Source organism: Podarcis gaigeae, assembly GCF_964106915.1.
Source record: "Podarcis gaigeae genome assembly, chromosome: 10".
NCBI classification, from domain to species: Eukaryota; Metazoa; Chordata; class Lepidosauria; order Squamata; family Lacertidae; genus Podarcis; species Podarcis gaigeae.
The window spans coordinates 40,439,073-40,451,725 of record NC_139686.1 but is presented as its reverse complement, the minus strand read 5'-3'; the positions used below and the strand labels follow the sequence as shown (position 1 = coordinate 40,451,725).

Sequence of the window (12,653 nt, the reverse complement as noted above, 5' to 3'; positions counted from 1 at the left end):
TCATTCCATTTGTAAAACCTTTGGATTTCCAGAGTGCTCCTCTGCCTAGGCTGGTGTGCCTCTTCTCCATCCATCCATCCATCCATCCATCCATCCATTTCCACTACTTTCCTGTATAGCAGTTGTTTGACATGTCCTCCTCTTTCTGTTCCAATAAGGAAGGAGTAGCATTGCAATCCCTTGCTATTTCCCCTAATGACCGTGGGAGCTGTGCCAACCCTTCTAGGAATGTGCTTTTCTTGGAAGATCACCATAGCTGGTAAGAAGAACCCTGGGACACTGAAGCCTTTGCATCTTCAACAGCCAACCAGTCAACCCCTGTGGCTTTGGGAATCATTTACAGCTAATGTTGCTCTTGCCTTTAACTTCAGGCATATGTGGCCATGACTGGCAGATCTCTAGACACATTGCATAGGCCTTCCAGCAAATGAAAGACAGTTCCTTTGCATTTTGCAAAGCATGGGAAATACAATCAAAGCTTCATCTATTTGCTTGGATAATAGTTGCTCTCTTTATCTCTCTCTCTATATGAGATAACAAGTAGCTACTAACTGCACTGTTTGATATCAAATCATACAATATAAGCGAATAAAAATTATGTGCCTGCCATTTCACTGTCAACAATCTCCATGCCATCACCTCATTGTCTCCAGTGATGTTTGTGCTCACAGTTGTTCTAAGTGCTGTTGAGGAAGAAGTAGCCATAGAATGTTGGCAGTCATAGCTACAATATCACCCCTGAAAAGTGGTCCCATTCCCCACCCATGAAATGTTTGCTAATGATGGGGTGAAGACCTGGACCTTTCGGTGCTGAACTTAAAGACAGGGCAGGTTCAGAGGGGTGAAGACAGTCCTTAAGATAGCCTGTAGCATGGAGACTAGCTGCAACCATTTTGAAGCTAGGTAAGATGAGAAGGCATCAGAAGCAAGCTTTGTGACCTAGAATGTTTCAGGATGACCAAGAAGTCCAAACGTTACTGCAAAGCCTTGTGTGCAGCCGAAAGGGAGACCCCGTGCTGAGAAAGGCCGTAGCATTTCTTAGAACGATTTGACTCTAGTTGCCTTAGTCGCAAAGCTTGTATCCATAGTTACAGAGAGTACAGTTGGGAGTACAGTATTATGGATACTCTACCAGCTTTGCAGCTGTGCAAGGAGTTCAGACACTATGTGTGATAATAGAGGTCACACCCAAGGTTGTCGCCGCTTCTCCATAAAGAACCAATTTCCCCTCAGAAACCATTTGTAAAAACCTTTCCTATGTCTTTCTGTGCTAACAACAGGCTTGTAAGGAGTCTTCTGCAAGGTATGAGGTGTGAAAATGTCTTTAAGTAGAGAAGATTAGGAAGGTGCACTTATTTTCTGTTCTGTTCTTGGTAGAGGCACAAAGCAGAATCTCTGTATAGGATACATCAAGTGAGACTTGCATAGATCCAAGGATCTCAAATATGTGCCATTATCTCAAGATGAGGTTTTTTACAACTTTTACATGCATACCCAAACGTATTGGACTGGTCTGAGGATTATGTGGTAAAATCCTTTTAAAATATTTGCAAACATGAACAGCCCAAACCAAACCAAACCCTAACCCAGGGGTCTGCAACCCGCGGCTCTTTTACACCTTTGCCGCGGCTCCGGGGCGGATACTAGCGAGGGGAGGAGGCGCATTGTGCGCCCCGACACTCCCCACTGTGTTGGGTGCTGTGCTGGCTGTGACGTCACGCACCGTCCTGACATCACCTTCCCGCCCGCCCGCTACATTGTAAGGGGCATGTACGCTGGTCACTGCATTGAAAGGGGGCATGTACGCTGGTCACTGTTTTGAAGGGGAGTGAAGAACATACACACACAAAAAGGTAACTTGTTAATTTAACGTTTATTTCTATGAGGAGGAGTAATTCTGAGGGGTCAAACAAAGAAAAAATAAAAAAGTGACAAAAAAGTTATTTTTATAATGATGAGTTTTGCAGCTCCCAGATTTTTTTTCTTCGGAAACGGGTCCAAGTGGCTCTTTTTGTCTTAAAGGTTGCAGACCCCTGCCCTAACCTTTGGACCTATTTATTATGTTGACCTTTATACGCTTTCTCTGTACTGCTTCTTTTTCTCTGTCTAGACATAGAGGATCCATAGCAGGGGTCGACATGGCTCAGGGCAGTGGACATATCTGGAACATTGAGGAAGTACCGTGGGCACCAGCCACAAAATGGCTGCTGTGGGCATGTGGTATAATGATTTTTTGCAGGAGAAGCTGAGCTAATGCAAACAGGAAGTGAGCTGGAAGACCAAACAGTCCATTGTGTCTTTTGGATTTTTGAAGGGATATTTACTAAGGTCTTTTGTGCAAACAGGAGGTAGTCCTGGCTGTTGTGATCACGCCTGCAAGTCCATGAAAACCTAAACATAGGAATAATCATATTAGAGCCTTCAGCCTACTTGCCTATAAGCTACTTACCCTTCATCCTTTTCACACAACACAGAATGCTGTAATGCTCTAGGTAACTTCAAATGATCATACTATCAATATTCATTCTGAACAGAAATACAGCCAAAGTTGTAGGTGACAAGGGTCACAAAGTACTGAGGCATGGCAATATTGCAAATTTCCAATGGGTTCTTTTTAAAAAAAGGCCAGAGATGAGTGGCCATATTGGGATGCTTTGTTAGTTATCAAAAACAGATGGCTCAATGCCCCTGGTTCAGATACAGCTGTTTTACCCACAATAAATGGCCTCTGATGCCTATTCCAAACGGAATGGGTGCCAGGAAATGACCGGATAAGGCTGAAGAAGAAACATCCTTGGTCAGTATCTCTATGGTGCCTTCTACACTACAGAAAGTTCCTTGTATGAATACCATTCACTGTTGTATGCTGCAACTGTTCTCCAAAATTGACTCTTAAGGTGGAATAACTAAGTCTTAACATATTTTAACTGGCATATTATAGTCACAATCAGGGTGGTTTAAATCTTGTTTCCGCTATCTGTCTAAGAAGGTGATCAAGAGGGTTGTTAGGCACTTTCCAAACCACAAAAAGACATGGAGAAAATGCATTGATTATCCCAATTATAGGCTAAGTGCTACATTTTTTCATGAAAATGTAGTGAGTGCTGCATGTAATTTCAGGAATAAAAGCATCATTAAGTCCCCTGTGTCTCAGTAATCACAACATTTCAAATAAATTGACCTTTAATAATTGTGCAAGTTGGCTCTTGAACAGTGCTCGGTGACCATCCTTTGACTGTGAAATCCCTGCTGCCACCATTACAAATGGGGGATATCTTGCTATAGAATAAATGTGTTTATGCAGTGGTGGTGATTTGTCACTGTAGACCATGACACAGGCATGAAGGCATCTGCCACTTAGAACTATGCATCATAACCACCCAATGTGAGAATGGTAATAAAACACTGCCTTCCTATTTTAAAGTAGAAGCGTCTGTTTAGTTAGCAAGGTTGCACCTCGAGACGACGAGAGGGACTTGTAACTGATCTGAACACAAAAGTCCATTTCTGTTCAAAGGGCAACAATAATAATTAGTAACACTTGCCCAGCCAAGATCTCAGCAAAGTAAGACGCCTCTACCAAGACCAGAAACAAAAAGATCAAACAGAAAATCGGCCATCCAAATAGATTTTCTGATTGAGTCTCACCTTTATTCATATATGTCCACAAAAATTTTATTATTCTAGAGCTATGCGATATTAAAGGTAAAGGTAAAGGTACCCCTGCCCGTACGGGCCAGTCTTGCCAGACTCTGGGGTTGTGCGCCCATCTCACTCAAGAGGCCAGGGGCCAGCGCTGTCCGGAGACACTTCCGGGTCATGTGGCCAGCGTGACAAAGCTGCATCTGGCGAGCCAGAGTCGCACACGGAAACGCCGTTTACCTTCCCGCTGGTAAGCGGTCCCTATTTATCTACTTGCACCCGGAGGTGCTTTCGAACTGCTAGGTTGGCAGGCGCTGGGACCGAGCAGCAGGAGCGCACCCCGCCGCAGGGATTCGAACTGCCGACCTTTCGATCGGCAAGTCCTAGGCGCTGAGGCTTTAACCCACAGCGCCACCTGCGTCCCACTTGCGATATTAGCAAGTATTAATTGGAAAAAATAATTGCCTACATTTCAAAGATATGTGTACAAGAGCTAACGTTTAACATATAATATGTTTCAATAGGATTGTGTGTGCTTAAATTATTAAAACATAACTAGGTACCTGCTTATTCTTTCAGTTGCTTTGAAATATGAATTTCCCCACATGGTTAGAAACTGCAGTTTGTTCAAAATACAGCTGCAAGATTACAAATCAGGATTAGATATGATCGTATTACACTGTACTTTACAGTGGAATGGGTCCAAATTAAAGTGCTGATTTTGACCTTTAAAAACCTTCATGGCTTGGGGTCACAGCATCTGAAGCCTGTCTCAACCTTTGCTTATTCCTATCCTCTCCCCATCTAGCGTGTGTCAGGTAAGAGGGAGAGGGTCTTGGCCGTATCATCACACTGGTTGTGGAATGCCCTCCCCAAGGATGCTTGCCTGACATCTACACTGATGCCACCTTTTTTGTGGTGCCTCTGCCCCCACCCCATTAACCTTTGCATAAAAACTGTCTTGCCACTGTGAGGTTCTTACATGGTGCTGTTTAGATTTCAGATCCTGCCGCTTTTCATCAGTTGCATTTTGGTGCTTTTAAATGCATTTGAGTGTATTTTTTTATTATTTAGCATTATAAACTACCCTAATGGTCTATCAGGTGCATGGGATGTAAATTCCAATGATAAACACACATCAAACAAATATTTGCCCTTTGACTTCAATACATACAGGTCAAATATTGATGGTGGGGTATGATTAAATAATTTTATTTTCATACATAAATGGTGTGAAAGATGGATGGTGATATTATTAATAATCATAGAATCATAGATTTGGAAGGGACCCTGAGAATTATCTAGTCCAAGCCCCTGAAATGCAGGAATAAGTAGCTGTCCTAGCTGTCCCAAATAGGGATCAAACCTGTAACCCTGGTGCTATCAGCACCATGCACTGAGCTATCCAGAAGTTACTGGTAAATAGTGCTTGATTATAGCAAGTGCACTTAAAAGGTCTCAGGAGGCAAACTCTGCACACCAAACACAAACTACTTAGCCCTCTTGCTGCTGTCTCTGAACTAGCTTGTAACAAGCAGTAGAGCATATGCAGAAATCCCTGCCCATTGCCACCTTGCAGTTGCAGGCCCAAGTCGGGCTGCAGCCTGAGGAGGGAAAATGTGGTCCTCCTAACTTCTTCCTCCAATGGCTTGAATGATGAGGCTTCCAACCAGCACCTAATAATAATGATTGTGCCAGACACACCTCCAAGGAAGGCAATTCTGCATGATTCGTCTTCAACTAGATCCCACAAATTCATAGTCAGAGGTGCCCTAGATCCAAACATATCTAATCCAGAGTTATTTCACTTGATAAATGTGACAGCTTGTCATTTATATGTGCTGATAAGTGCCATATATAAATAACTGCACCATCAAATAACATACTGAATGTGTGAAATAGCAGATGAAATGTAACGCATGCATCCTTTCCCCTCAAACAGAAGAGCGGAGATGTATATGACTGTCTCCTGTATAAATCTCCATCAAATGTGCAGTGTGAGTCATGTGCATTCCCACAACACTTTAAATACTGTACAGTCTACTTACCTACTCATCTGCAAGTGTTGAAGTCCGAAGTAATGACATTTTAAAAGATCAAGCAATGTACAGTATATGCATCTGTGAACTGGCTTCACATTTAAGGAGGAGATATATTTGTTGCAGAATGAAGAAATTTCAGAATGAGAGCAAGCACCCTTATTGAAAATTTACAGCTCTTTCCTATGGTCCACAATGCTTGGGGAGTTGGTGGTGCAGTCCTAGGATCTCAAAGACTCAGCATTAGGGTCCCAGCATCAGCACAGCAGGAAGTCAACTTACAGTATTCAGTGGCACCTCAGGTTAAGAACTTAATTTGTTTTGGAGGTCCGTTCTTAACCTGAAACTGTTCTTAACCTGAGGTACCACTTTAGCTAATGGGGCTTCCTGCTGCGGCTGCAGCGCCACCGCACGGTTTCTGTTCTCATCCTGAAGCAAAGTTCTTAACCTGAGGTTAGAACTTTCTGGGTTAGCGGAGTCTGCAACCTGAAGCGTCTGTAACCTGAGGTACCACTGTATCCTCAATCCATCACTTGGAGCTGGACATACTCCTAGCACCTGGACAGCAGCAGTCCTCAATCCCTTCAAAGGGGTTGGTGCAAGGGAATGCTATGGAGTGAGGAGGGCACAGAAAGTGAGGTTATTATCAATACCAGAGATGCACTTATCTCATTCGTCTTGTATAAATTGCCACAGTTGGGGTTTTTTGGGTACGAACCATCGTCTGTGCATCTGTATCTATTAGTATCTTTTGCATTTTGGATCCCAGCTAAAGGTGCCATTCTTTGCCCGTAATTTCATCATAAAACTGTACTCCATGCAACACATTCTTTGCATTTTAACAAGAATTTTGAATTTCAGTCCCAAGGCCAATTAACAAGACTATTTCTGAAGTGTGAAGTTCTCCCAATAGCTTCATTTTCATGTGGGAATCCATATGTGTGAAACAGCCCCATGGGAAAAACTGAAAAGTGGTCATGTACAGAAAATCGTAATTTTCACGCATTTTCCCTGATGTGGTCACATTTTTGTGTTGCCCCACCTACTTCTCCAAATAGAAGCTGTTTTGCACAAGTAGGAAATCAGCCATCACAGAAAAAGTTTGTTACTTAATGAGATAAATGTGTGGATTCACATCGAAAAATCAAGAGTCAATGCGATTGTTTCAAAATTAGTGATTTTACAAAAAAATGAAATATTGACCACACTATTTTGCTTTTTTCAGCTGCAAAGCAGCTTTCTGAAAAGGACAGATTAGAACTTTTTTCATGTCTGAAATATGAAATTTGCACCACTTCTGGTCAAGTTTCCGATTTTAGACTATAAAATAATAAAAAAGATAATTAAAATAGTAATAATCTTAAAGAAGGGTGGAAAAGGGTGAGGCAATGGCATATCAGTCATTGCAAATGGACAAGGACATTTGCAAGGTAACTATGGTGCTCCTAGGAAAAAAAGGAAAGGAAAAGTGGACATATTAAGTTTAACTCTTCCTCGCCTCCTTTTCATTATGGATGAGCCAATCTCATGTCAGAGTTAGAGAGGTCTGGTGTCTAATCCCCCAGTATCTACTCATTAAAAACGAAAGCCCGTTGACTCTGATACCAGTGGAAAAATCAAAATAGTTTAATTGGTATCAGATTTTTACAAAAACAAAAAAGGCCAAGGAATAAATTGCAACACAGGAATGGAGAAACTGGCAGAAAAACAGGCCTGCCTCTTAAACTCAGTTGTGCTGTGTTCCTAGTCCCATATAGCAAGGGTGGCTAACCTGTGTCTTTTCTCACGTTGCTGACCTAACCACTGGTCATGCAGGCTGGGGCCGGAGGGTCACAGGTTAGTCACCTCTGACATATTGAAAGACATCTTCTTGGCATTCATAAAAATGTATCTTTCTCTGCAATTTAATCCCTAAACTAACTGAAAGACCCTACGCCATAGACACAAGCAGAGCATCTATCCAGATCATATATCCAGAGAAGTGGTGACATAATAAAAATTGTCTTGCCCAGTAGGTTTGACTTAGCTATCCAATTGTCTCACCACAGATTAGTTGTTTTTTCATGCACACCCAGAGGAATGGCTGACTCACCTCCGTTCATCACTTTGTATCTGCAGCATCACAGTGGTTCAGTTTGTGCATAACACTAAATTGTGGCTAAGCATAAATGTGCAAGCATGCTAGAAACCGGGACCACTCCACTCCACTCCTGGTTCTGCTGCTGCTGCACTACCCAAGGCCAAGCCATGGTTTGGTTTAGCGTTACATCTGAACCAAAGCTCATGGTCTGTTCCAAAACAGACAAACTACAAATTTCCACCATGGCTTGTTCTGGGCTTGCCATTCACATCTGTAAGACTTTCATTTTGAATATTGGCTGAATTTCAAGCTGAACAATTTGAGGTGGGCTGGACATGGTACAGACCCACTCGGTGCACAGCGGCAAGAACCAGCCTGGTTTTGTGATTGGTTAAATTATTTCTGTCTTGCCTTTAATCCAGCAATTTAACCTGAAGTCTCACTAGACAGAACATGGTTTGGGAGATTCCAGGAACAGAGCCCAGAGACACTCCAACATCACCACCAGTACCATTAGAGGCTGGGGCTCTTCTTCCTGGCAGCATCCCCTTGGAGCAGGGATCGGGAACCTGTGTCACCCTCCTGGCATTGTTAGGCTCCAACCCCTATCAGTCCCAGTCAGTGCGGCCAATGGTAACAAGAGTTGTCCTACAACACCTGGAGGATGCTAGAAGTTTCCCAATGCCTCTTCAAGAAGCCCAAGCACTACCAGCAGCATGTCCCAGGCTGTTTTCACTTTATCATAGGGATTGAAAACTTGTGGACTCCAACTTCCACCAGCCCCTGCTGCTAGCACAACCAGCTGTCAAGGTTGATGGGAGATGTGCTCCAGCAACATCCAGAGGACCAAAGATCCCCATCCTTGTTTTGCGCCCTTGAGCTGGTCCTAAGGCATTTAGGCCTTAGGAGCGACATGTTGTTGCCCAAATGGGTGGGGTACAAATAAATAATAATAATAATAATAATAATAATAATAATAATAATAATAATAATAATAATTATTATTGTTGTTGTTGTTGTTGTTGTTGTTGTTGTTGTTGTTGTTGTTGTTGTTTTTTAAAAAAGCACAACTCCACAAAGTTATTACCTGGCCTATTTGTAAGTATAATCATTAGAGCCTAGCCAGAGTTCTATACTTAGCCCAAGGCTGGGAAGGTAGAGGGGATTTTCGTTTGAAGCCCTTTGGCCTGAAACCAACCTGCTGCATTTAACTCACGCCCATGCCAGCAAGCGATTCCCATGTGTCCAACTTTGTCACTCTGGCTGTGCTGGACGGGTCTGGGGTTCAGAAAGCTGGGAGCGGGCTTTGGGGAGAAGGGGATCTCTCCCCAAGGCTTCTTATTCCTCGACTAGGCGAGGATGGTCTCTGGCTGTCGCTCTGTCCGGCCAGCAGCAGCAGCACCCAGAAGGAGCGTCGTGTTGGCCGGGCTCGCCGAGGGTGATGCGCCGCGACAGCTAAACCGGGGATAGGGTTTCAGCGGCGACTCTATATATAAAGCAGCCGGGGGCCCTGATGTCAGCGCGCTAATTAAATTCCGCCGGGCCGGGCGGCTTCTCTGCGGGGGCTTCTCGGTCGGGAGCCCCTCCGAGAGAGGCGCGCAGAGGCGGCGGGAGAGCCATGATGATGGACCTTTTCGAGCCCGGCTCCTATTTCTTCTACTTGGACGCCGGCGACCATGGAGGCCTGCAGGCCCTGGACATGGCCGACGAGGGGTCGCCGCTGTACCCGGGCAGCGAGGGCCCCTTGTCGCCCAGCTCGTGCCCCGACCAGCTGGCCCCGGAGGCCGGAGGGGGCGGCGGGGGCGACAGCAGCAGCGGCAGCAGCAGCATCGGGGGCGACGAGGAGCAGCACGTGCTGGCGCCGCCGGGCCTGCAGGCGCCCCACTGCCCGGGCCAGTGCCTCATGTGGGCTTGCAAGACGTGCAAGCGGAAGTCGGCGCCCACCGACCGGCGCAAGGCGGCCACGCTGCGCGAGAGGAGGCGCCTGAAGAAGATCAACGAGGCCTTCGAGGCGCTCAAGAGGCGCACGGTGGCCAACCCCAACCAGCGCCTGCCCAAGGTGGAGATCCTGCGCAGCGCCATCAGCTACATCGAGAGGCTCCAGGACCTCCTGCACCGCCTCGACCAGCAGGACAGGAGCCACCAGCAGCTCCTGCTGCCTGCCAACGGGGGCGCCGTCGGAGACGCCTTCGCCGGCAGCGCCAAGCAGGGCCATGTAAGCGCCACTGCCGCGCGCAAAAGGCGCGGTCGCCTCCCTTAGCCCCGCTCCGAGTTGGCGAGGGGCGCGCAGCCGGGCCAGCGGCGGATCTGCTGCTGCTGTTGTTGCTGCCGCCGATCGGCACTCCCCTTTCGTGCCAGCCCCCTCCCTCTCCCCCTGCCCCACTCCCGCCCCCAACTCTCTCTCTTTCTCTCCTTCCTTCCTTCCCCAGGTGCCCCCGCCCGACTTCTTGAGCCCCTGCAGCGCCGACTGGCCCAGCGGCTCGGAGCATTCCAGGGCGCTGCCCATCGGCGCCAAGGAAGGTAAAGCTCCACACTGACAAGGAGACAGGGGCTGTGGGGTGGAGTGTTTCATCGGGCTGGGAGACTCGGGATTGTTGTGCCCTCTCTTCCCCCACCCGCAGCCCAAATGCTTTCACTTCGCAGGATTCGCCTGGTTTGGCTACTCACATTTGCGCGCGCGCGCACACGCCAAGTCCCACATTTCTGGCGCCGACGGGTCCCCTGGAGCAGCCCTGCATCCCAAGGGATTCTTTCCCCGAGAGATGGCGGCTGCTTTGGAATGGAAGGGGAGGGGGAGGCTCACAGACGCCTTTGAAAGTTTCTGCCCTAGTAAATCAGGCGCAGCGCGATCCTAAGCACTGAGCTGAGCAGGACCTCCTCTCTACAGCGCAGGTGCTTAAGTTTGCAAGCGCGCTCTCTGTCCTAAGGACAAGCGCACAGAAGGAATCCCGACGTTTCCTTTCAACACCAGCTGCGAGTTGCACCTGTTCCGCTCCTTTATCAGGCCAAACCTGGGTAATCTTCGCAATGCGTTTGCTTTCTGGAGAGCTCCCGTTGGATGGCTCAGGAGGGTGAATTGCCTCGGGAATTGCCTGCAGGATCGCAGCACACCGCATCCCCACTCCGTCCTGAGCTCACTGACTTGGAAGCGGACCCGATTCTTTCAGCAGCACATTTCGCAATAGGGTCCTCCTCACCCTGTGATCCTAAAAGCACCTCCTCTGAGGCGCAAATCCCCCTCAACTAGAAAACGTTGTGCTAGTTTACTTTGGATGTTTTGGGCTTGTGAGTAAAATCCTTGCTGGAAATGAATGGGATTCACGTTTCTAAATAACTCCCGGTGGGGGGGGGGGGGCTAACCCTGGCAGCCTGCTGCATCTGTCTAAGTGGCGTGTGTCCCAGAAAGGTGATAACACACGGAGGGGTCCCCTGGGTGGTCGATCTCTCCGTCATTTGGAATAGATCTGCAAAGGATTCCGGCTGGGGTCTTTTAACGATGAGACCCCAACTCCTTGAATTCGGCGGAGGAAACGAATATATATAGGTGGTAACCAGAAGTGTCAGCCCCGTGCTGACAATAAATGGCCGGATTCAGAATCTCCACCACCACGATTTTATTCTAAACTGCCTGCCTTTTGCACCTGACTTTGGGTTGGTAGATCTTGGCATTCCACCTTTTTGCAACAAAACAGATCTGACGCGCCTGTCCGCCCCTTCCATGATCAGTGTGTGGGTCTTTGAGGGGCTCCTGCCGTGGGATTCTGTGGGTGCTTTTCGGTTCAGAAACACAAGTGGCTCGTGAGGAGGATGGGGCCCCGATCCCACGTGCGCTAAACTGCCTTTCCCCCCTTCCAAACCCAGGGAATCCCCTTGGCGACTCGTCCGCGTCGAGCAGCCTCCGTTGCCTCTCCTCTATCGTGGATAGCATCTCGTCGGAAGACCGCAAAGTACCCAGCGGGGAGGAAGTCGTGGAGAAGTAGCCGGCCTGGTAGTATTTTTGGAAACATGCAGCAGCCCCGCAAGGGACGGTCTCTCTCCCTCCCTCTCCGCCCCTCCCCCTCCTCCACTTCGCCCTTTGGACTAAATCACAATTAATTTAATCTTCTGGAAATCCTAGATGGGGTGGAGGGCGGCGTTGTGGAAAAGAACACACAGCTGAACAAATAAAAAACGCATCTTCTTAAAAGGAAGTTTTGCCCTCCGACAAAAGTGCGTCGGCCCGCTTGCATTTCCACCCCGCCCCCCCTTCCCGCAAAACCAATTTTCAGAGGTATTTTTATTTTACCGAACGTTGCCTCGACCACCCCAACCCTCTCCTTTTATAATTAATATATTGCCTTGTGGTTTACTGAGGGTCTTTTCTTTGGGTAACACAGTTAATTCCTGTTTGAATGAAGTTCCTGGTTGCCTTGTATTCTCTTCTCTCTCTTTTTTTAAAGTTCCTGAGATTTAGGGTTTGTGTTTGCGTGGGTTTTATTTTTGTATATAATGTTAGTACTTTTCTTTATCTCTTATTCCCTTTTTTAACAAAGACAAAAAAAAAATATTATTATCTATTTAAAATGTGGAAAGTGATCCTGTATATAAGAAAAGCTAGATAAAGTTTCCAAGGTTGTAAAATAAATCGCTTTGTGTAAAAAAAAGAAGCTATGCTTGAATATTTTTAGCCTTTTGGCGTTTGTGTGATTCAACTGAAGACTCTAAGCTGGGGGGGGGGAAGAGGTAAATGATATGGGTTCTTCTCTTTCTCTAACCCCGACCCCCAAACAGGAACAATCGGGACCGCTTTTTCAGAAACGTACTACCGGTTATTGAAACGGATGGCATTTCCTCGTGCGTGGGATTATTTTAAGATCGAGCTCTGGCCATTTGTTCTATTGAAATAGTACAAG

General features: G+C 46.7%; 1 protein-coding gene across 1 annotated transcript; it reads left to right on the top strand.

The window, feature by feature from the left end:
* The first annotated feature begins 9,010 nt into the window (after positions 1 to 9,010).
* On the top strand, positions 9,011 to 12,404 carry MYF6 (myogenic factor 6). Its single transcript, XM_083699685.1, has 3 exons — positions 9,011 to 9,976; positions 10,191 to 10,281; positions 11,623 to 12,404. Exons 1-3 carry the CDS (start codon positions 9,380 to 9,382, stop codon positions 11,739 to 11,741), a joined length of 807 nt encoding a protein of 268 aa, XP_083555811.1. The 5' UTR covers positions 9,011 to 9,379; the 3' UTR covers positions 11,742 to 12,404.
* Positions 12,405 to 12,653: the final 249 nt, after the last annotated feature.